This window comes from Chroicocephalus ridibundus, chromosome Z (genome assembly GCF_963924245.1).
Source record: "Chroicocephalus ridibundus chromosome Z, bChrRid1.1, whole genome shotgun sequence".
NCBI lineage: Eukaryota > Metazoa > Chordata > Aves > Charadriiformes > Laridae > Chroicocephalus > Chroicocephalus ridibundus.
Window position 1 is genome coordinate 17252809 of NC_086316.1, and position 22554 is coordinate 17275362.

The window sequence follows — 22554 nt, forward strand, 5'->3', positions numbered from 1 at the left end:
GGCACCACTTTTATATTATGCTTTTTAGCTTGGTATGTTACAAGGTATATACATATGCCAGGACTAAGAGAGTGGCTCGTTAAGGATTGTTAATCTTTCTCATAAGTATTTGATTCTTAAAGCTCTACTCAGGAGCAATAGGCAGAGAGGAAGAGCTGTTTTCAGCCTCTCCAAACACATTCATTGTAAGTTTCTACTGAAATACACTAATCACTTATCAGGGAAAGGTTTCTTCAATTTTGTTTTGGGGTATGGCACACAAATGGGAAGTGTGGTGGTTTTTGATATACTGCTTGCAACTCATCTTTAGAAGTGTTTCATTTAGATTTACTTCTTTTGATGTATCAAATTGTACAATGTGTTTATTTCAGAAAAGGTAATAAAACGTTCCTTGTCTTAAGAATGATAATGGGATTAAAATATTATACATTATTCCATATTAACTCTATATATTACTCTGTATATTAACTCTGGATTTTTACTAGAAAGCACGTGAAAGCATTTTTTAAAAACAATTAGTCTTTCGATAAAGTGCAGATACAGACTTTGAAGCAGAGGTTCGTGAACCAGGGCTCACATCCCAAATCAGAGTTGCAAGGAATGGGGATTTTAGACATATCCATTTCACTAATGTCCCTGTCTGGCTTATGTAGTCCTTCAGTTTGAGTTCTAGACGCTGAAGACTCCCTGTTTATGGTGTAGTTCAGGTATGTGTCAGCTCAGGTATGTTAATTCTACTTCTAAGCCTAATCTTGGTACCAGTGGTGGGTGAGGACCTCTGTGTCTCTCTTCCTTCATAGATGTAGCCCAAAGTAGTTTTTACACATCTATTTGTGAGCAATTTGTTTAGTCTTGCAGAACCTGCTCCTTAGAGTTGTTACTACTATTGATACTAATTAGAACTCTTCTCCATAGTCAGAAAACAGGCACTGAAACATGGTTAGAAAACAGGCACTGAAAGAAAGATGAATGTGAAAGTTTCTTCTAGCATTAATAACCAAAGTGATGAGTTTGTAACTGAACTACGAGCGAAGAAGATACTGGAGAAATGAACATCAAGTTACGAGCTTTGTTCCCAAATGTTTTGAATAAATTGCTAACATCAATTAAGTGACTTAAAGAACGTATGTGTTCCTGTACTGATGAATCTAGGTATCATCTGTATAGATCTGTGTAGGTCACTTTGCATTTTTAAATTTTCCTTTGGTCTTTTTTAGGTCCACAATATATTGGCCGAAATGGTCATGGGTGGAATGGTTTTGGAGACCAACATGAATGAAATTGTCACTCAGATTGATGCTCAAAATAAACTGGAGAAATCTGAGGTAAGTGTGATGCACTGTGTAGTTTGCTGTTTGTCCTTCAGTAGCAAACTATATACAGCTGCTTGCTTATAATGCTAAAAATTGACAATGTATCATTAGGCTAGGATATTGTACCTTTCATAAGTAATAATTGCATAGAGTTATTGCTGATTAGTTTTTGCTATTTGTATCTAATAGCATTGTGCACCATTGCTATTGAGATACTTCTGTAGTTCTCAAAGTTTTCTCTCACAGAAAGCATTTTATTTCCAGTGCATTTATTATGCTGGACTGGTGACTATTACACTTCAAGTGAAATTAGATAAAGAACCAAAGTGTGTATACAAAGACTACATATTCCTGTCTGCTAGCATGTTTCTAGCGCATGAAATAAATGGCAGCATATTCAGTATCACAAAAATACTGCAACACAAAATAATTGGACTGAAATGGACTAGATAGAATTTAAAACCCAGTTTTAGACCCTTTAAAGTAAATACAAATTCTACCATTTTGGTAGTCTGAACATTTGGTCTTCAGCTGAGTAGATTCAAGTGAGAAAATTGTATTCTGTATATGCCTGTAACAGTCTGAGTGAGGATGCTCACATAAGTTGTGGGAATCACTTTGCAACTCAGCAATTGTTGAATTTGTGTTTAGGAAAGAAATTTAGACTAAGAAAGGATTTTAGAATTACTTTAGCTATGACACAGAATATTACTGTTCTTTTAACATCACCAGATGTGCCTTATAAGCCAAAATTCTACTAGTACATCTTTGCTAAGTCTGTGATTGATGCTTATTGATGAGATTAATTCCACAGAAGAACACATAATCTGATTTTCAAAGCCTAATATTCAAATTTCTAAACAAACCTTTGCTTGAATTGGAGACTATTTCTAAAGTTGAAGTCATCTGAGTAGATTGACATATTGCAGGTGGCATAAATATGAACTAAATGACATTTTAGGAGAAGACCCAGAGAACTTCCTAATTTTAACTGAATTGGAACAAAGAAAGAAATGAATTCTTCAGCGTTTTTGTGGTACAATGTATACTGTTCTCCTAATTCTGCAATCTGACACTGCATCACCTCAAGTCTTAGAATAGATCTAGTTGTCTGTTTTGCACAAGTTCCAAACTGTATCCAAGAACAGGACAACATTGTGTGAAAACCAGGAAAAAGCTAGGTATGATCTGGTACAGTGCATAGCAATATACATCCAGAAGGATTGTATTGTACATCATGAAGATGTCCAAAATGTTCATTTTAACATTTTTCTAAAACTCAGAGTGAACCATTGATCACAGAGATGAATATTTGGGATTATTCTCATAAATTTTTACTAAATTTGAATAACTGCTGTATATATGTATTTTTCTTTATTTAATGGAAAAGTAACATAGTGTCCCAAAAGCTGGACTTACCGAGCAGCTATGTTCTGCTGTGTATTATGTGCATATCAGTTTTACCTGTGAAAGAATTTATTCTTAATTATGTGAATTCTGTTACCAAATCATCTGTAGACCAGTCTCTGATTAGTCATCTGAAACACATCAATTCAATGCAGCCAGCTGCAATACTTGCTGTTTTCCATTATTCATCAGTAAGTCATTCTTTCTTTTAAGATGCTTTTAGTATAAAAGTGGTAGAAGATATAAAAAACCATGTAGAGCTCAGAGCAAGGCAAATAGCAACTTTTTCTTTTATAATCAGCAATGAATTATAGAAGGTAAAGAAGCAGCAGTGGTAAATTAAAACACTTGGTGACTGGGATGGAGTAGAACATTTCACAGTCTGCTCACCACAAATGAATTTTTTTTGTTAGTTCAGTGACTGTTTCTTTTCAAATTTAACAGTTACTGTAATGCTGAGATACTTCACAGTACCTGGTAACTATTTCCTCAGATCATTAATCAGTTGTTTCATGTATATCCACAGAAATTTCCTGATTGCTATTTCTTTTCCTTTTGTCTTTTTGATCAAGATTGTAAATCTTTCGACGTGTCTTTCCTGAACATGTATTTTCAAGATACAAGCAAATCCAGTTCATGTAACTCAAAATCAGTAATAACTTAATAATATTTTTGAATGCTGGTCACGAAGAAATCAAAACTAGTGGATCTTCTTAGCTTTATTTAATAAAAAAATTTTTTTTAAATTTATAAATTATTATTGATATAGTCTCTAGTTCATAGGATTGCCAGCTATGCCACAGCACTCTCGCTTTAGTCTGTTCGGCTTGTTAGACCTCTGCCATAGTTCTTGCATCCATAACATCTGCTTTAAAGTGAAATTGCCTTTTCTTTTATAGCTGAAATGATGAAGCTAATAACATCGTACTTAGCTACATTTTCAGAATATTTTAAATTTTGTATTGTGCCCACTTGATTTAATATGCAAAATGTAGGCATTTGACATCAGGTATTTGTTTAGTTATGTGTTATGTTTCTGAACAGGATTTCAGTTAGAATTTAGTGAAGAAGGTCAAATGTACTTGTTAAATTCACAAATATTTGAGCAAAGTTATCAACTCAAAGAATTTGTTAATGCTTTCAACAGAGATTAATTATTTAAACCACTATGAGGGAGTCCCTAGCTTTGATTTCTGATTCAGCTCTTACATTGCTTGGATGGGCTACAGAGGAAATTCTGTTTCTACGATGAGAAATGTTGTCTTTAATGCATTTCCCTACCTTTCAGTTTAGTGTTTATCTGTGAATGGATTTCTCGTCAATCCTCCTAAAGCCAAAGGATCATTATGATTAAGGGAAGGAATTTTTGGGAGAGGGGTCATTGGGATTTTATCCAGAGCCTCTGGAAGTATTGTAGGTAAACCTGGGCTACCTCTTCTCTATTTGGAGTGTTCAACTGCGTGTGATTTAGACTTTTAAGTTGGACCTCACTTTTTCCGAACCTCCTGATCTTTTCTAGCTCTTTCCATTCTTCTCTCTTACAGACCTTTATCTTTCAGTCTCCCAGACAGGACAGGTAGACAAAGGTATTGCTGACTTTTAGAAAAAATGTACTTTTAACAAAAAGGGAAAGCAAAATGATGTCAAAGGCAATAAATTACGTAGGCCAGACTCAAAAATTATATGTAAAAATACCCATACTAGTCCTTGTAGCCTACTTTTTGTGCTAGTTTTCTTCTTGTAGTTCCCTCATCTTTTTATTGGCTATAGTGTATTTTACTAGCTTTCCATTGACATCATATTTTTTATTTTATTTCTCTTCCTGCATTTTAGAATTTAACTTTTCTTTATATCATTGTTTAAGAAACAAAGGAATATGAACTTGTATGAATATTAACAAAAAAACCTGTAAAACTAATTTGAATAAAAATTGAACACACAGATAAGAAAATATGATACGATGGCGTAGTAGAAATAGCTTTCTTATTGGGAGAATTTTGTACCTGATAATTTAGAATAGGTGGTTTGAATTCTTTTGCTTCACTATTTAGTATTTCCAAAAGAAAACAAAGAACTTTTACCTGCTTGCAGAGAGAAGTTTGAGGTGAACAAAACTTTAAAAAAAAAAAAACCACACCAAAACCACCAAACCAAGGAACTCAAATAGTTTTATACAAACAGAATAAAATTACTGTTGCAATTTGTAAAGATGATGTAGAAATACCAAAGTTGATCTTTCAACCTTAAGTATATCAAACATAAAATGAGAAGGGCTGTCAGCACGTACTCAACTTCAGATGTACATTTGCTGCCCTCGCCACCTGAATCACTGGATTTTTCTTTAAGATATCCTGATACCTGCAGTCACTGAACATGAATATTAACAAGGAACTGAAAAAGGAGGAAAATGTATGTTTGAAGTTCAGTTTATGGTCACTGCCCCCCATCATTTGCCGTTTGAAACATTTAGTTCAGCTCAACAGTTTGAATGTCAGTCGATGTTAATTGCAGTACTTCAAAATTCATTTCCACTCACTTTAAGTATCTGTGTATTCAAACTGCAGACGAAGTTTATTTAATTTATGAATAGCTTTGCTCTTTACTTTTTACATGATCTTTCTAGGATAAAGTAGTGTAATATCTTTAAGATTTAACAAATACAATTCTGTAATTGGATTTAGTAGCACTAAGTTATGAAGCATTAGTTAAAAATGTTTTTGGGTAGTATGAAACATTTTACCTAAATTTGAAGTGTGCTATAGCACATGACGAAAATCAAGCAAATGACCTTCCTCTGCCTAATATATCAACATTTGTAATATATAATCTGTGTTTCATTGTAACACTAGGGAGCTTGATTTCAGGTTTTGGGTTTTTTTTTTTTATTTATGCAAAGCTACTTTTCTTATTCTCTGTTCTGCTCACACATGTTTTGTTTTTATTTTTGGGTCTGGCAATGAAAAACAAACGAACAAATAATTAATCAATCATTCCCATCCATTACTCTCTTTGTGATTCAAGTGCTTAAAATTTCTAAGAGTACGTGTTAAGTCTTATCTGTTTGGCCTCATTTTGATATACTTGCAGACTTCATTTTGTTTTTTCTCTAATTATGTTCATTTATTTAACTTCATAAGCAGGGGACATGATCATTCCTTTATATTATGTATTGCATCCTTTCATGATTTCATAACCCTGCTGCTTTGAGGTCATACTTATTCTGGAAAGAAGCATTGTTATGAAACACCAGCAGCAGAGAGGTCCTAGTACCTCCAAAATATCTGGAAAAGGGTGGCTTATTTTGCAAAGTGTTAGCCTTCATTATTTTGTTTTCCAGTAGGCTGTATATTTTTATATATTTATTTTAGTCATAGCTAGCTCATGTGTAGAGTCGTTTGGGATGGCGGTTTGAATCTTTTTTTTTTGTTAATATTTGTATATGCATATTAAGTACACTTGTGATGTGCAGTACTTTTTCCAAATGACCTGAGTTTCTTTTTAAAGAGTAAAACAATGTTTCTGGGATCACTTTCATATAGAGTTATCAGTGGGGTGTTATGAGAAAGGATGATGATAAGAATGAAGAAAATTGTTTCCTATAGTGATAAATAATGACGCAAGTAAGCTAACACCAGCTCATATTTCTCACTTTATAGACAACGACCAGTAGAATAAAAGTTCTGTTATTAAATGTGTCTGTTCCAATCTTTAAATAGCATTATTGTTTTGCATATATTGCATATGAAGTATATGAACATGTTTAAAAGGATTTTTTGCAGTAACTGAACCTAAAATTTTCATATACAGTGTTTCTACACTAAAGTACAACCTTCAATAATGAAATTGAGAATACAAAGCAGCTGTGGCAAAAATGTGGTGTATGGGCTTATTGTATTACCAGCTGTATGCAATTCGTACTGTATTTCTGAAGTTTCATTAATATGTCTTAAGAAATTTCATTTTCACTTGCTTATGTCATTTGCTCGCTGTGACAGACAATTCATCATTCATTGCATGTTTAAAGCTTGCTACGTGTTTGTTTTTTTTTTTTTTTTTCCAAGTGAAACAGTTTTTTCTTTGCACCTCACCAACTTTACCTGCTGAATTATTTGATAAAAAAAGGCAGTTGAAACTTGGCCAGTTCAATGTTACAGTGATGGCTCTTTTAATCAGGTACCTCTATAAAACTGCTTAAACACACACACTGGGGTGGAAATACTTCTTGGACTATCTTTGTGTTTGTAAATACAGTCTTCACTTTCTGTAACAGAAATGATAAATTAATGGAAGGACTGTGTACTAGTTCACTGTTTGACATGCTAAAAAAGAATGCTAAGGCATTTGGATATAACAGCATTTGAAATAATGTATTAATTATCCAGTTTGGGGAGTTTAAGTACTTTTCAGTCACTTTATCCATTAGACATTTTTTATGAACTGTTTGCTCGCTCTTAGAAATACTGTATGACTGTAATGTGCTTGATAGGGTTGACATTGTGATAAATAGCATTCTGCTATGCATATTATGTATACAATGCATTACAAACCTACTTAATATAGAGAATTACATGAGAAGAGAATGTGATAGTTTGAAAATCTCTACTCCAGCATATGATAGTGAAAGACAATCAACAATCTTGCTGGCAAAAAACCAAAGAGGTAATCTGAAATTCCTAGTATTTTTGTTAGGGATCTTCGCTGATCCTGATCCAGAGTGATCCTCATGAAATGTGACTGTTGGAAGTCGTGACTGTATAGGGGGGTGGAAGGGCAATGGTCATGTCAATTGTGGTATTTTAAATAATTCTCAATTGTGTCTCCATTGTATCCTATGCCATTGGGGCGGGAGGCAGGGACTGTAAGTCTGTGTAAAGAGGATAGCTGCAGGTAGGTAAAAATAATGACCAGTTATACTAAAACTTTTATTTGTCCATTAAGAATAATTAACTTTCATTAAATTAGGGTAAGGAATCTCCATCCTAGTCACCTAGAAGGCATCTCTCTTTTGAATTGCCAGCCATGCCTGTTTGTGTGGACCATGTCCATCACTTAACAATATTTTTCTGGTTTCCCATTGTTTCAGTTACAAATTGTATAATTCATTGCTTTTGTTACTACTTTATTAGTATTTTCATCTTCTCTATGGAAAACAGTTTACATTGCCCCACTTTTGGTTTTGCTTAAAGAATATTTCTTCAGTTACTGAATATAGAACTTAAAGGATAGAAGCAAATAAAAAGGAAATGCATTTATTGCTTTATCTGGTAAAACTTCAATGGTAGTTACTTCCTGATTTCAAATTGGTATTTCCAGGTTCTCAAATATAAAAGGACAGTGTCGAGCAGCTTCATATCTTCTGCCCAGTTTTTTAATAAATAGCAAGAAATTGTAGTGTCTAATACTACTCCTGCACATTCAGGGATGCTAATTTTGGATACTTGCATTTCTTAATACTGGTAGTGTTAGGTCCAGATTTTCCCCTTCATGAGGGGAACGCAGCCTCTGAAGTGAATGACCTGGTAGACTTGGTGATATTAAAGAAAACCAAGGAAAAAGAGGCTTTGAAAATACTTATTTGCACCCTTTTAGTTTTACTTAGTCTGTACGTCTGAAAACTGATGATTTGGATTATGTCAGGGACAAAGTGAGCAAATGATTTGGTTGCATTAGAGATTTAAGATTTCACGAGCTTTCTCCTCTACCCCACCATGCCTTTCCCAACTTTGGCATGTCTCATATGAGTGTTTGGCAGGGGGGGATGTTATAACAAATGACTCAAGGCTTTCTGGTCTCTGTTCCTGGTACTGGGAGTCCTCCTGTGACTAAAATCTAGCCATTTGTGATGCTTTAGCCTTTCCACATGGTATAAAAAGGGTTATTTGAAAATTAGAAACTTTAATTGGTTTTATTTTGACTATATGTTATGTTTCTGAAGGGAGAGTGAGAACAGTAGGTAGGATTTTCAGTGGAAATCTTATGTTAATTTGACCTTACATTTATTTCTTATAAGAGAGTAGCAAAAGGGAGAAAATACATTTTTGGACAGCCTTCAAAAAGTAGAGTTGTTATCTGAGGAGTATATGACGTGTCTGTCTCCTTTTGTGCAGTAGTTCAGGTGGACACCACATAAGTCAGGTGTACTCCTCAGTAATTATAACCTGCAATTGCAATGAATTTCAGTGAATATCAAGAATCTGAAAAGGTTATACTTTGAGCAGCAGTCACATACCAACACTGCTTAATAATCAAATATGACACAAACTTTCACAGAATTTTTTCTTCTTCTGTTTTGCTGCATTTCTTGCGCAGAATTATTTTATCTGCAAATGCACTGGTTTCTTCAGTCTTCGACACTCTTACAATGAAAGACTTTCTATTTCTACAGATTTAGGCTTTTGTTTAACTAGTTCTTGGCATGTTGCTTTGTTTATTGTGGATTGCTCCTTCTTACTGGGCCTGCAAGATGCCACACTCTGAAACTGAAGTAGTTCTGAAAATCACGTTGTGGGTTTTATTATTTTTGAATATTTTTATCCTACTTTTAAAACACCAAAATACAACTAATTTTTTTTCAATATTCACAGAACTTAGAATGTGATGTGTTTTTCTGCAAATAAGAGCTCTGGTTTTAAAATCTTCCCCGGCAAGAACAAAAATGATTTTCACGCTTTTGTGGCAGGCCTCAAGTAAAACCACACAGCTAATTCTAAATATGCATAGAGAATCTGAACTCTTAAGAGAAACATTTCCATACTTAAAATAAATAGTATCTTTTCTACACAGCCTCAAATACAATAGCACCTTAATTATTGGCCTTTTTTTAATAGTCTTTAAAATAGCAAGGTTTTGAAGAGCTGTGCTTCAGAAGCAAGAAAGGGAAAAGGGAAAGATCACGTTCTGTATGTCTTCAGACCTCTGAGCTGTAAATGATCCTTGTTAGCATTTCAGTAATATACCTTAATGTGTAAACTTGGCAGTTATATTGTCTAAAAGGCAGAACTGCATGGAACTCAGTAATGAACTTACTTCTATATTGTAAAACTTGCATATTTATACAGAAAGGCTCAGACTTTAAATGAAGAGAGACTACATGCAGTAGAGGACTTCAATACAAAATACGTACATCAATGTTTAATTTGGCGTAACCAGGTTGTTATGTAATGTTCCAGTGTGCCTGCAGGCTGCAGATAAGTTAGCATATAAAATTAGATACTGTGGGATAACAGATTACTCCAGTGGGTCTATACAAGTGATCTCTTTGCATGCTCTTTATCACCCACAAATGCAAGGTGCTTCTCCTTTTCATTTTAGGCTAAGCCACCTTGAAATACCTTTTTTTTATATATACATATATATTTATTTTTTTGTACTTAGATAAGTAATAATGGTTCAACTGATACTCAGTAACTTGTTACTTTGAGGTTACATATTCTGAACCCATAACCAGTGTTAGTCAGCTGTGAACCATGTGAACTTTTAGAATAGGTAAGAGACAAAGACATCATGCTGGACTTTAAATACCTCAGGATTGTCTGTTCCGTAACCTGCGCATTACACATGCTTGGATAAGCCTCCTCTTCCTCCCCACATACTTTTCCATCAAGTTGACATTACATGTTTTACCATATAAAAAGGAGTGTGTGAACTGTTTTCTCTTTCTGGTTTAATATTTCCAAATAACCCATTTCATTCCAAACACAATTACCATCTGGTCTTTCTAAATGTGTAACCATGGAAATACTTGAAAAGTTAGTTGCCTGTGTATATTGCTAGTGAATCTTCTTGTGACCAACTTTGCCTGACTTGCATTTTTCCTCACTTTGTACACAGGCTGGTTTAGCAGGAGCTCCAGCCCGGGCTGTTTCAGCTGTAAAGAATATGAATCTGCCAGAGATCCCAAGAAATATTAATATTGGTGACATCAGTATAAAAGTGCCAAACCTGCCCTCTTTTAAATAACATGGCTACTCCAGGTAAAGCCAAGGAAGAAATGTAATAGAGATTTACCGCATAATTGTTTACTAAATAAATGATATGTCTAACTTTTGCTATTTGGATAAAACTCAAGGTACTGTATAGACATAATTTGAAAAATCAGTGTGTGGAGTTGAATGTTGCTTTTGTCTTGTTTGTGAAATTAAAGGAAATGGGTAGTTCCCATGTGACTTCTAAATTACATTCCTATGCCCGTGTAAGGCATATCACTGTGTCTCGGCTGCTGCAGTATTTTGGGAAAGTATTTAAGATGTTCTTTACTTTGTATAACCTATAATGCTGATTTTTTTGTATATTCACTAAGGTCTATAATTAGTGCATTCCTTAACTACTTCTGCTGTTTGTCATGATTATTTAAGACTTAAGTGCAAATGTTGCATGAAAACATTAAACTCTTGTTTTGTTCAAATAAAATCATAACCAACTGGACTTCTAAATACCTGTTAGTCTGAAATCTACTCTTTGCAATAAATCATGTTATATCCTATTCATGGAGCCAATTGACTATATATAAGTACTGTTGTAGCAAGCATTAATGTTGTAGTTTAATCTCTGAAGGAATTACACGGGGATATTGTGTAACATATTGGCTCCTTACATTCCTAACAAAAGCTGTTCATTATTATTCTGAAGGAAAAACTGCCTTTACTGAAGATCTGATGACTTCTGTTTACATATAGATGTTGAGAAGATACTTACACAATCTGATAGACTTTCCCTGACGGTCTGACTTTGTTTTGGGAAAAAGGGTCTCTGCAGTTGCTGTGTGTGTTGTGAGAAGTACGGAATGGGCTGAGGAGATCGGGCAGCTCAGAACTGTAAATGTGAGTGCATCAAGTATTGTGATAAAGAAAGGCACTCTGGAAAGATAAATGGGGATACTTTAATAGGCCCACTGTGCCTGGTGACACTTATGATTCTCTACTTCGAGAACTAGATTTATGAGATATTTAATATTGTCAAGACCTCAGAAAATCTAAGTGCTATCACCTCTGTGTAAGTTGCTCAGCTCTTAAACTCTTCTGTGATTTGAAAAGAATAAAGGGGGATAGTGATTGGTTTTTATAATCATGCTCTTAAGCTCTGTGTGATGTACAAGTCTGTTTAAATGAATAATAAAAATATCATTGGGATATTTAAGAATTCCTGTAAAGTTTTCTTCCGCAAAAAAGTATGCAGTTAATACTATATATGAAAATGCAAGGGCAACACATTTCAGGACTAGTCTTGAGAGGTCCTGTGTTACTTCAGAAATTTGGATTTGATGTAAACCAAGCACTCTTTTCCTTTGAGTTGAATGTTAAGACATACCCCATAGGATAAACTTGGAATCACATCACATTCTCTGTTTGATCAATAGTAACTATCATTGGTGCCTTTTGAGAGCATTTGAGAGAGAGAAAAAGAAACTTACTTTTGAAGGAGAAAATAGGTTATGATCCAAGGAATTTCAATGTATTTCTTAAGGGGAAATAAAGAAACTTCATGTGTATTGTACAGATGTGTACAGTTACTAATCATCAGGTAACACTTACTATTGTATAAATGCTTTTTAAAACAGCATTGCCCTCTCTACCTCTTGAAAAGAATATTTATTCTTCATATTAACTTTCTTAGTTTTAGGCTTCAGGAAATTTCAGGTGGGGCTTGGGTAGAAAAATGCCACTTTCTCATTTCCATTGAAGAAATGGAGAGAATGAAGTGTGCAGCATGTTTTCCCCCCCTATGAAGTAGGGTATTCTTTAGTATTCCCAAGTTAGACAGCTTAGCTAGTACAAATCTGGAACCGTTATAATTTCACCTGCTTTTGCCAACTTTTGTTTTTGTGCTTAATGCATAGACCATGTGATGTTCAAAGTAAAGATGTTGAAAATTTTCCACATTGTTCCCCCGTGAGGATTTAGTTAGTGCTGCTGCTGAAGGATAAATGGGAAATTTTGAAACATTTGGTACTCTTGACCTATAGAGAGTTTTTCTGGCTATTTATGAGAGGAGCTCACAATTTCAGAAATTATTCCAAGCCCTCTATATTTTGTCTTAGTTTTTTCCCTGTGGTTCATTTTCAGATTTGTAAGCTTATGTAGTTAAAAAGTTTTTTGTTCCTCACAGAGAAATCTTTTCTGGGTTTGTTTCAATCAAACATTTTTTGAAATGAGAAAAATATGTCTGAGATGCATCTTGACATGAAGCATATGTCAGGTTAAATTTGTACCTCTTATTTGTCAATTGCCAGGCTTTCATTCATTTTAGTGAACTAGATCTTAATTCTTAACAATTATATGACTATTTTAAAGCTTTTTTTCTTTTTTTTTAGCTTTGTCTTTTGCATTACTGTTGTTTATGCTACCTTTCTCTTACCTGACAACATGGCTTCTGCTGGAAAGGATTCTTCTCTGGACAATTCTTCCAGACTTTTCAAGAAGCTTCTCAGTTTGTTACTGGCCGGCAAATATTTAATGCAAGGCTGCGACTGACAGCTGGAGATTTCTTACTCAGAAAATCTTTGGACGGGAAGAAATTCTATATCAGATTTTCACAGTAAAATTGCACTCCATTCAAAGAGAAATTTTCTCTCGCACACACAAGAGGTACTGTACAGGAAGTCTGAATGGTAGTATTTTTTCATAAATAAAAACAGATGGTATGACAATGTGGGCTTCCTCATAGTAGCTGAGCCTGTCTATTTGCCACCCCTTTGCCAGAGGAGTGTCTTAGTTTGCCAGGGGGAGGTGTTTTCCTCTTACCATGTCATATGATACTGACAGGCCTTAAACTAAAACCAGTCAGAGTGAGATGGGATACTTGATTGACAGAAATGATGGAAATTTCTGACGGTATTCTTACTCTTGACCTTCTAGGGCTTGCTTTGTATTGCTGATATTCAGAGGTTTTCCACCATGCTGATCTGCTTGTATTCATCCCTTTCATGAGAGTGATCTGCCTTTTCAATTCTTTCTCCTATTTCACCAGTGTCCTCTTAACTACTGCTTAGAATTTAAAATGGAAATAAGCTGAGGGCTGTAAATGATTAAGCTCTTAATTATAAATTTAAATGTTTTTAATGCCTCTGAAACTGAAAAAAACCCACCCTCAACACATATATATGTATGCGTGTGTGTATACACACACACATATATATATGTAAAAATAATATTAGTCATTTTCACTAGCTGTTGTTAAGAAGGAGGAGAAGTCATCTTGAGTTGTCCTTTAGCTGCAGAAGCCTGGCAACTAATTTGCAATACTGTACCTCCACAGGGCCTGCCTTTTAAGTGATGTTCATCAGGGTGCCCTTATCAGTAAATGAATCACTGAAAGCCATTTTTCCTAACTGGGCATTTCTTAGAACTGCAAGTGAAATGTTACTAAACAGTAGCTGAGGCTATTTGGTACTTACGGTATGTGAGACAACAGCTCGAGTTGATTTGTCACGTAAGGTTTTCTTTCCTATTTAGTTCAGTTTCTCTGCTAGTGAAATTCTCTGGGGAGAAACCTTTTCATGTGATCATAGCAATTTAACTGTAGTAGGTATTTGTACTACTCTTTGATAGTCCTTGATAAATTATGTACAGAGCTAATTTTATGGAGACTATAACATTAATAATACAAATTAGTATTTAAGCCTTCAGAATGTCTTAACTAATCTATTTTTCCTGCATTTCCCCACACCTCCTGTTTTTCTATTGTCAGGAAGTCCTTGTGTCATGGGTGGTTACTTGTCTCAATATTCCACAAGTTAAGTATTTTCCACATTTGTTTGTGTTCTGGGGATGCAGGGTGAAGTGTCCTCAGAAAGCAAGTTGGAGGCTTGGGTGTAGCGGCTGTTAAGTTTGCTTGTCTCCAAACTGTGATTGTCTCTCTCATTATGAATTACGCCTTCCAAATTCAAAGATATTTATTGTGAAACTGAGTAACGAGGAGAAGATTAAGTCTGATTAGCCCATGAGAGCAACTGCTAATTCTGGCAAGTAATTTTTTTGTCTTTGACAAAAAAAAATATTTTCTGGGGTACAGACTCCCTCTCAAGTATTGAGAGGAAAGGTGTTCGTGGCATTTTCCTTTCAGAAGCCAAAGACTTTCTCTGAAGGCCCATGTGGAGCAGATGATTTTCTTGCTTCTTGCAGGATGGATTCTTCTAAACAAATGGAGAAAGGGCAGAAAGGATAAAATTCCTACAGAGTGAGGGGACATTCCCAGCTGCCTCCATAGACTTGAAACACAGCAGCTAGTTTTCCCACTCTGGCAGGGGCAATGAGTGCTGCTGAAAAAATCTTTTGACTCTTTACTGCTAAAAGAGAAGCATCTCATGTTAGAATCACTGAGAATGCTGTCTGCATAGTTGACAGCACAGACATGACAGGTACTGTGTCAATGCACCTCCCTCTCCTACCTGAATAGTGAAGCCCTGTTTTGAATATATTTTGGGAAGGGGGAATATTTTACATTACAAGTGTGTAAAAAAATTCCTCCCCTTAAACAGATGTTACTGCTCTGATTTATTCTGCTTGATGGGAGTGGGTGGAGGAGAGTGTCACTTGTTGCAAGGGAGAGGCAGGTTCAAGCCAGAAACTCGAATTGGCGCTGCCTTCCTGTGAGCATATTTGACCTTTTCTTTCTAGAAGCATATTCCAATAAATGCTAAAATTAGTCCTGAGTTTTACTTAGGCCTATGCTGACAGCCAAATGGGAACTTGCTAATGTTCTAAGGGTTACCCCATAAAGCTCCTTGCTACTGAATTATAGTATATGTGGGGCTCAAAATACTGAAGGAACTGGAAATTTAAATGTCACAAATCAAATAGTTGTCTGTTTATAACTGGTAAAGAAAAACAGAGCCTAAGTCTTGCACAAAATATATTTCTCAACTTCTTCACAGAGTATCCATAATTTTACTAGGAGCAAGGAAAGCAGCCAAATACTGCCAAAACTGACTAAAGGTGAACAGTTAATTTCACAAAAAGTAATCTCTTGTTGTTTAATGATTATCATAATAAATTATAAATCTCTCTTCTGTTCTTCATTTAAGGAAATTATCTATCATTGCAATTTTTGGTGTTCAGTGTTTACCCCAGTCTGCTCAATGAGCTCAGGTAATGTTATTACCTCCATTCCATGGGTGGAAATGCAAAGGTAGTCAGGCTGCAGTGTCAGCTTAGCAGGCAGATTTCTCGCCTGCAGAAGTTTTGGCCTTGTGGTGCATTAGGAGTGCGGTGACGGTGTGGTTTGACTGGGGAGGAACCGGAGGTTGAGACATCCCCTCTTTGCGCAGACTGAGTCTGCCTGTGGCTGGAGTGCTAGAGACATTTGAGCTGATCCGCCATCTGTCCCATGAGGAGGGTGACAGGCACACTTCTGCCATATTCCACTGCTTTCCTGCCCAGTGTAGCTCTTCTGAAACTCAGCAGCACGCACAGGCTCCAAGTGTCCCCTTCTGGGCTGGCTCTGCTTGTCTGGCCAGCCACCAGGACTGTACCAGGAGTGGAGCACATCCGCCTCCAGATTCTCTCCAATCAGAACTATAAATGTGTCACCAGACCTGGAGCTAAAAGCAGGCCTGTAATGATGACTGAGCTGCTTGGATGGACAAGAGTATGGTCTCCCTGTTTTCTTTTGGCTTTCAGAGTCCCATCCACAGACCGTCTTCTGGTATGATTTTCAGCATTCAGCCAGCAGAGGTGCTGTGGCACCCACGTCAAATTTCACAGCTTCAAATGGTTGCAGGGAACCTGCATGATCAGTAATCTGCGTGTGTGTCTAAGACATTTTGCCTTTGGTATAGCCATGGTAAGTTGCACCCACATCTTCTCCACCAAAGGCCCATTCCAACAAGTTTGAGCCAGCAGTCTGCAAAAGTGCGTAGAGAGAAGCAAAACTGGAATGGACTCTGCTTTTAAAAATAATCTTTACAATAATTTGTTGTGCTGATGTGTGTTACGAAAGAAAAGATCTTTCATGATTCAAACAGCCATCCCGTTCCCAAGTGAGATGCTGTTTTACTTGATGTCAGAAATTGTCAGAACTTGTGGTTCTGTTCCTCCCTGGGATGCCCTGGCATCTCGAGTGTCATAGTCTGCTTCAGTGGGGAGGGCTGGATGGCTGTCATTCTTCTGTGTCTTTTTCAGGACAGGTATCATCACAGATACGATCAGCAGGACACATCCTGGCTGCCGTCCCTCTGCAAGGTGGTGTACACTCACACAATATGCGATTTCCCTGGCAATGTATAGAATACGTTGCTATATAGAAATATGTTAATGCATGTACCTGCATCCTGGCTCAGGTTTCCCCTGCTCAGTTGAAAACAAGGACAGGTAAGCACTGGTTAGGGACAAGCCATTATTACACAGACCTGCATGCTGGAGTCGTGGTGCAGGCAAAGGAGGGAAAAAGTTAATAAGCCCCCTTGGCTGTGGAAATTGCGGTTCTTAGGAATCTGTTATAGGCCATTTAAGTAGTTTAATCCCACTATAGTATCTCTTTAGTTTAAGTTGGATTACTAAAATACTAATATCCAGGCGTTGTGGGTTAGCACACCACCAAATACAGCTGTCCTGTCTGTGTCCTCTCCCAACTTCTTGTGCACGCCCAGCCTCCTCGCTGATGGGGCAGCGTGAGAAAAGGCTTTGACGCTGTGTAAGAACTGCTCAGCAACAGCTGGGACATCAGTATGCTATCAGCACTGTTCTGGCCACAAATCTGAAACATGGCACCATATGAGCTACTGTGAAGACAATTAACTCTATCCCACCCAAACCCAAGAAAATAGTAAGACAGGTAGTAGGATGAGGGAAGACAAGGTGGTAGGGTAGTAACTCAGTAGGGCTTTGCATCGTGATTAAAGTCATTATTTTGAATTCATTCTTTCGTAAGTGTGTATAATGAAGGGCTTCCTGCTAAATCTTACTTAGGTTTCCCGTGAGGGAAAGAGTCAGGAGAGGGCTTGGATGAAAAGAAATCGGTAGTTTGAAGAGCAGCTTAAAAAGAATGCTGCCCAAAAGAAAAGCCTAAAGGAAGGAAAACACAGGATAAGGAAGGTTGTAAAAGAAGAAGGTGCTGAATGGGTTGTTTTATAATCCAGGGATAAAAGTGTGACAGCGTTACGGAATAATTTATTAGGTTAACTGATACATACAGAAAAATGGACAAGCCTTTGCAAAACCAGATCTTTTTCACGGCAAAAGGCAGCAAGCTTTAAATTGCTTCTAAGATACATGTGGTTTTTTCTGACAGTTGCTGGTTGGTCTAGTATTACTTTTCTGACAAATGACATCTAAAGCTGGCATGAGCGATAAGGAAGCAGTAACAGAGAAACACACAAGAAGGAAGCAAATTGGATTTGAATATGAGAAAAGAGAAAATGTGATGTTTCATACTAAGTGCTGCATGGTATTAAAAGTGTTTGCAAACATAAGAAATTACTTAGATGATGTTTGTGCGCTTTCTGACACCAAACAGGTACTAGGGCTGCTGGTGGGGTGAGTATTTAAGGTGCGTAGTGGTAGCAGCTGAGTTCCCCCCCCGGCCCTTGGCCTGTAAGGGCTGAGGACGTGCTGCTGTGGCGGCCGGCTGCAGACCCACCCCACGGCGGGTGGCAAAAGCAGAGCTGTGCCTGGGCAGCAGTGGGGAGGCTGAGCGCGGGATGTTTCAAGTTAGGGAGAACAGTCAAGAAAGGAGAGTCAGTCTGTGGCCAGAAGATGTGCCACCAGTGGCTTTCCACTTTGTTTAGTCTTTTTATTACATTTAAACACTGCTGGAGGTTTGGGAGTTTCAGTGACTAATGACCAAACAAAGATGTGTTTAGCACACTGAGTTGCAGCACAGGGCCAGTACAAATATATTATAGTATGATTTTATGTTGCCCCCAACTTAATTATTACACCATGTGTTTCCTTTGCCTTAACAAAATTGTTCTCTTTTCCCCTCCGTAGGGTTTCTGGGTTTCCGTATTAAAAAAAAATAATCTATCCCTTCCTTCAGAGTTCTTGTAGAGGTCTTAATTCTTCTTCGTAAAGATCTAACAGGTGAGAGTTTTGGGGAGGAAGTTCAAGGGTAGCATTGGTTTATAGTTGATCTGAGGGACAGCAAGGGTTCACAGCTTCACGTTGTGGCAGATCCTCTAACCCACTGGCTCACAGCGCACACGGGGAGCTGCAGAGCCCCCATTTAGCTGGAGAAGCAACTGTAACCCCAGCTTCTCTGCATGAGGGGCCATTTAGCTCCCTTGCTTGGAATCAGGCGAGAGTCTGTTTTTGACAAAATCCCTCAATTTAATGGATTCAAATCAAAGGAGTAGAAAACTTTGGGATGGGAGTAGGGGCTGAAAAAGGGAGTTTCTTGGCAAGGAGAGAACGGGAGTTGAGGACAGTTTGGGAAAAACAGTTTGAGAGAGGGAGGTGGTGGAGAAAGTCATGGGACGGAGGACATGTACACGGAGGGCATGTTAAGAAATTTCTGAAGAGAAAACAGAAGGATGACTCATGTATGTAGGATGGGAGAGTAAGATGCTACTGGGAGAGTCTGCTGCACAGGGTGAAGTTTGCTGGAGGACTGCCAGGTAAGAAAATCAGGAAGGGCTGTGAGTTTGCTGCAAAGCTGTTTGACTGGATAAAGAGTACGGATCCGATCAAGCCATTGGGGAGGACTAAGGGGAAATTTTCTCTTCAGACTGGTCTGGAATGTCTTCTCCAGGTGGACAGAATTTTCCACCATAAACGAAATCTTAATACCAAACCCACATTTATTCTATTTTGTGAACGCAGTAATTGCTCCAGAATAAAAGCAATTTTATTCATGCTAGAGAATTTGCATGACTTACGCCAAAGTTATTTGCCAAAGTATACAGGTCCAAATGAGAGCTATAAAACTTCTTGGTCTTGGAGTGAATACGTCAAAGTTGTGTTGTTTTTATTAGTGCATTGTTTTAGTATAAACTTACATTTAAATGGTATTGCATGTGCCTTTCTGGTTATGGAATTGTTTGGGTGGAGGGACTAACAGAGAGAGGAATGTGAATCAAGGAAGGGATCTAGGGGTTATTGCTGATGCTTATGGAGGAAAATGGCATCAGAGATCTATTGGAAATTTGTTGACTTATGAAATTTCTAAGCTAGTGTGCAGGAGTGGGCTCAGGAGGAAGATAGACAGACAGACAGGTAGATAAAAGTACAATAATTTGTTTTTCTGCTACCTCTCTAAACTCTTTTTCTAACCATGAAAATATGCTTTGTCCAAGCTGAATGAACCATAGCCTTACTTACATGGCAGCTTTGCCAGGACAACTTTGCAGTGTACGTATTGTCTACTGCTAGGTGGCGATTGAGGAATAATCATAACTGTCATGATTAAACATAATTTATCATGGTGTTTCTGCAGTTTAAAAAAACAACCCCCTCCACAACAGATACCCACACAAAATGTCCAATTTAGGTAACCTCTGCTCTCTTTCCTGTGTTTTCTTAATGAACAGAATCTTACAAAAGTTAAGCAATCAGGAAGTTAGAGTTGTAGCTGTCTAAAGTGCACTTCTAATCTGAAAAATCATATGAAGAAGTAATAGCCTGCAAAATGTTGATCCGTAAGACGTCGTGAAGACCATCATATTTGAATCCCTGAAGTCTGCGTTTTGTTTAAATATGTTCTCTTTTCTGTCCCTTTTATTATGAGGATAACCTTGAAAAGTACATTTTTAAATGTTTTTGAGCTTGAGGTGGTCTGACTAGGTGTGATCGGGATGTCTTCAGATCTACTTATGAAGTAGTACACTTAAGCTCCACCAGACACAGCAGTCATACTGCTTGGCACAGCCAGCAAAGAGGCTGTGTTACTGCCTTGCGTAGCGCTTACGTGGTGACAGTATAAATGTCCCCCTGTAAAGGAGATTAAGGATTGTGACCTAAACTGTCCTGGCTGCGATGGTGCACTCATGCTGCTTCACGATGGGCTGTGCTTTGGGGAAGGAAGAGGCACAAGCACACTGTGTTTGAAGAGGGCTGTCAGACTTCAGGCACACAAAAGTATCCTGTTCATTCGCACTGCGCTGTGACTCACTGATATAATTGGAAACACACTCTGTTTATTTGTATCCCGAAAACTAATGAGCTTAACTGACTCCTCCTTTAGGAATATTGAGATACATCTTGTGTTTCGATGGATCACCAAGCCTAGCATTTTCATGGTCAACATCGTTGTTTGTTTAGAAATATCATAATTCCCTACCACATAGTAATTCCCAAATGCAACCACTCATAAATAAATACAGAGCAGCTTGTTTATCTTGGGAGAGAGGCATCAATTCAGCAGGTTAGGAATTTTGCAACATAAGGCTTTTGGAAAATGGTGATTAGCTGCGAGCAGAGCTGTTAATGGGTGAATCAGAGTTGATAGGAATTTTTGCTAAGGGTGTTGACTGCATGCAATTTTTGCTTGAAATCAAAGGAGCTCTGAAAGCAGCACCTGTGCATGGATTGATGGTGCCCTGCAGTCAAATAGTAGTTCCAGTAACAAAACGTTATTCTCTACTCTGAGTTTCTCATTAGCTGTTTCTTTGCAGGAAATCTTGAAGGATCTTGGTTTTCTCCCTGAATGGAACAGGAACAGTTTTCAAAGTTTGAAAAGTGTCCGGACACGCCTCCTAACCATTTCCGAACTGTAATTGTCTTAATATACCATCTTTTTTAATTTTACTAGTAAAACTTACAAACTGTCTGCCAAGTCACATTCAATACAGATGATATACAATATTTATTTTTATCATACATTTTCCTAATGAAACACAAGTATGGGAATTAAGGTAAAATACTGCATCATGACGACCAAGATCCTAAGGAGGTTGGTGACATTTAGCAAGACATGATGTTTCAAATGTAGCCATTTTGAATGACTGGTCTGAATTATACTCATGTGAGAGAGTCATGTATGATAAACAGATTTTCACTGTTAGATCCTAGTGATATGAAGGTTTACATCAGCATTCAGTGCAGGTTTTTTTCCTCCTTTGCATGTTATAACTTAGAAAGTAAAGGTGCATTTTTCCAAGTTTTCACTTTTCAGAATTGATTCCACTTTTTGTGATCAAGACTGATTATGTTGGATGTCAGTACACTCCGTATTTTATAAATATGTAATTTTGAAATGCAATACATTGCAGTGCTTGCTTTAGTGTAATACGACAACTCCACCATAAAAACAATTTGTTCCCCCAAGATCCAAACAAACAAAATATGTTCTGTATTTACTTCATGGGTTTGACCACAAGAAATTTGACCTTCACTTAATTTGCATGTTTTTTCTCCATTTGAAAACATACAACATCCAACATATTAATCTATCTTGTATTAAAACTACTATAAAACATTATTGTTCCAGGATGTAACATCTCAAACTAATACAAGTGGAGCTTTTCTATTATCTGTATAATACAATAGCAAAAATCTAATATTTTGAAAAGGTAGAGAAGATTCTTAATTTCAGGCGGCAATTAATGTTAGGGAGAAAGGTGCTGTGTTTATGGTTACCATTATTTGTTTATATAAAACATTATATCTTTATATCATTCTTCCTGTCCCTCCAATTTAAGTTAGGTTATGAAGGTTGAGGGAGAGGTTACAAGCCAGACTCTATTGATTTTGCCGGTTTATACTATCTGCAGATGTTTCTTCCTTGGTCTTTGGTACCAAGAAGTGATGGGATCAGGAAATCCAGAGCACTGACCGTAGAAAATGTGGGTTTTAAGAAAAATCAGGCTGGTTTTAAAAAAAATACAAAGTTGGACTTTTCAGCAGTGCCAACCATTTGGGACTCCACACGGAACCAGCGGGAGCCGTCAGTCTGTATCGCTGCA

General features: G+C 37.1%; 1 protein-coding gene across 5 annotated transcripts in view; it reads left to right on the forward strand.

Moving 5' to 3' along the window:
• The window catches only part of AP3S1 (adaptor related protein complex 3 subunit sigma 1), a 42744-nt gene extending 21068 nt beyond the window's left edge, over positions 1 to 21676 (forward strand). The window contains exons 5-9 of one of the 5 annotated variants that reach the window (XR_010069060.1): positions 1218 to 1325; positions 10551 to 10693; positions 13030 to 17026; positions 18644 to 18736; positions 21265 to 21675. Coding sequence is in view for 3 of the 5 variants with exons in the window: in XM_063320175.1 (XP_063176245.1) it covers positions 1218 to 1325; positions 10551 to 10679 (237 nt within the window). In the remaining 2 variants the exon portion in view is untranslated. Of the gene's footprint in view, positions 1 to 1217; positions 1326 to 4264; positions 4307 to 10550; positions 12109 to 13029 lie in introns of those variants that run through there. The other 4 variants (XR_010069059.1, XM_063320176.1, XM_063320175.1 and 1 more) reach the window with 4 other exon arrangements.
• The last annotated feature ends 878 nt before the right edge of the window (positions 21677 to 22554 follow it).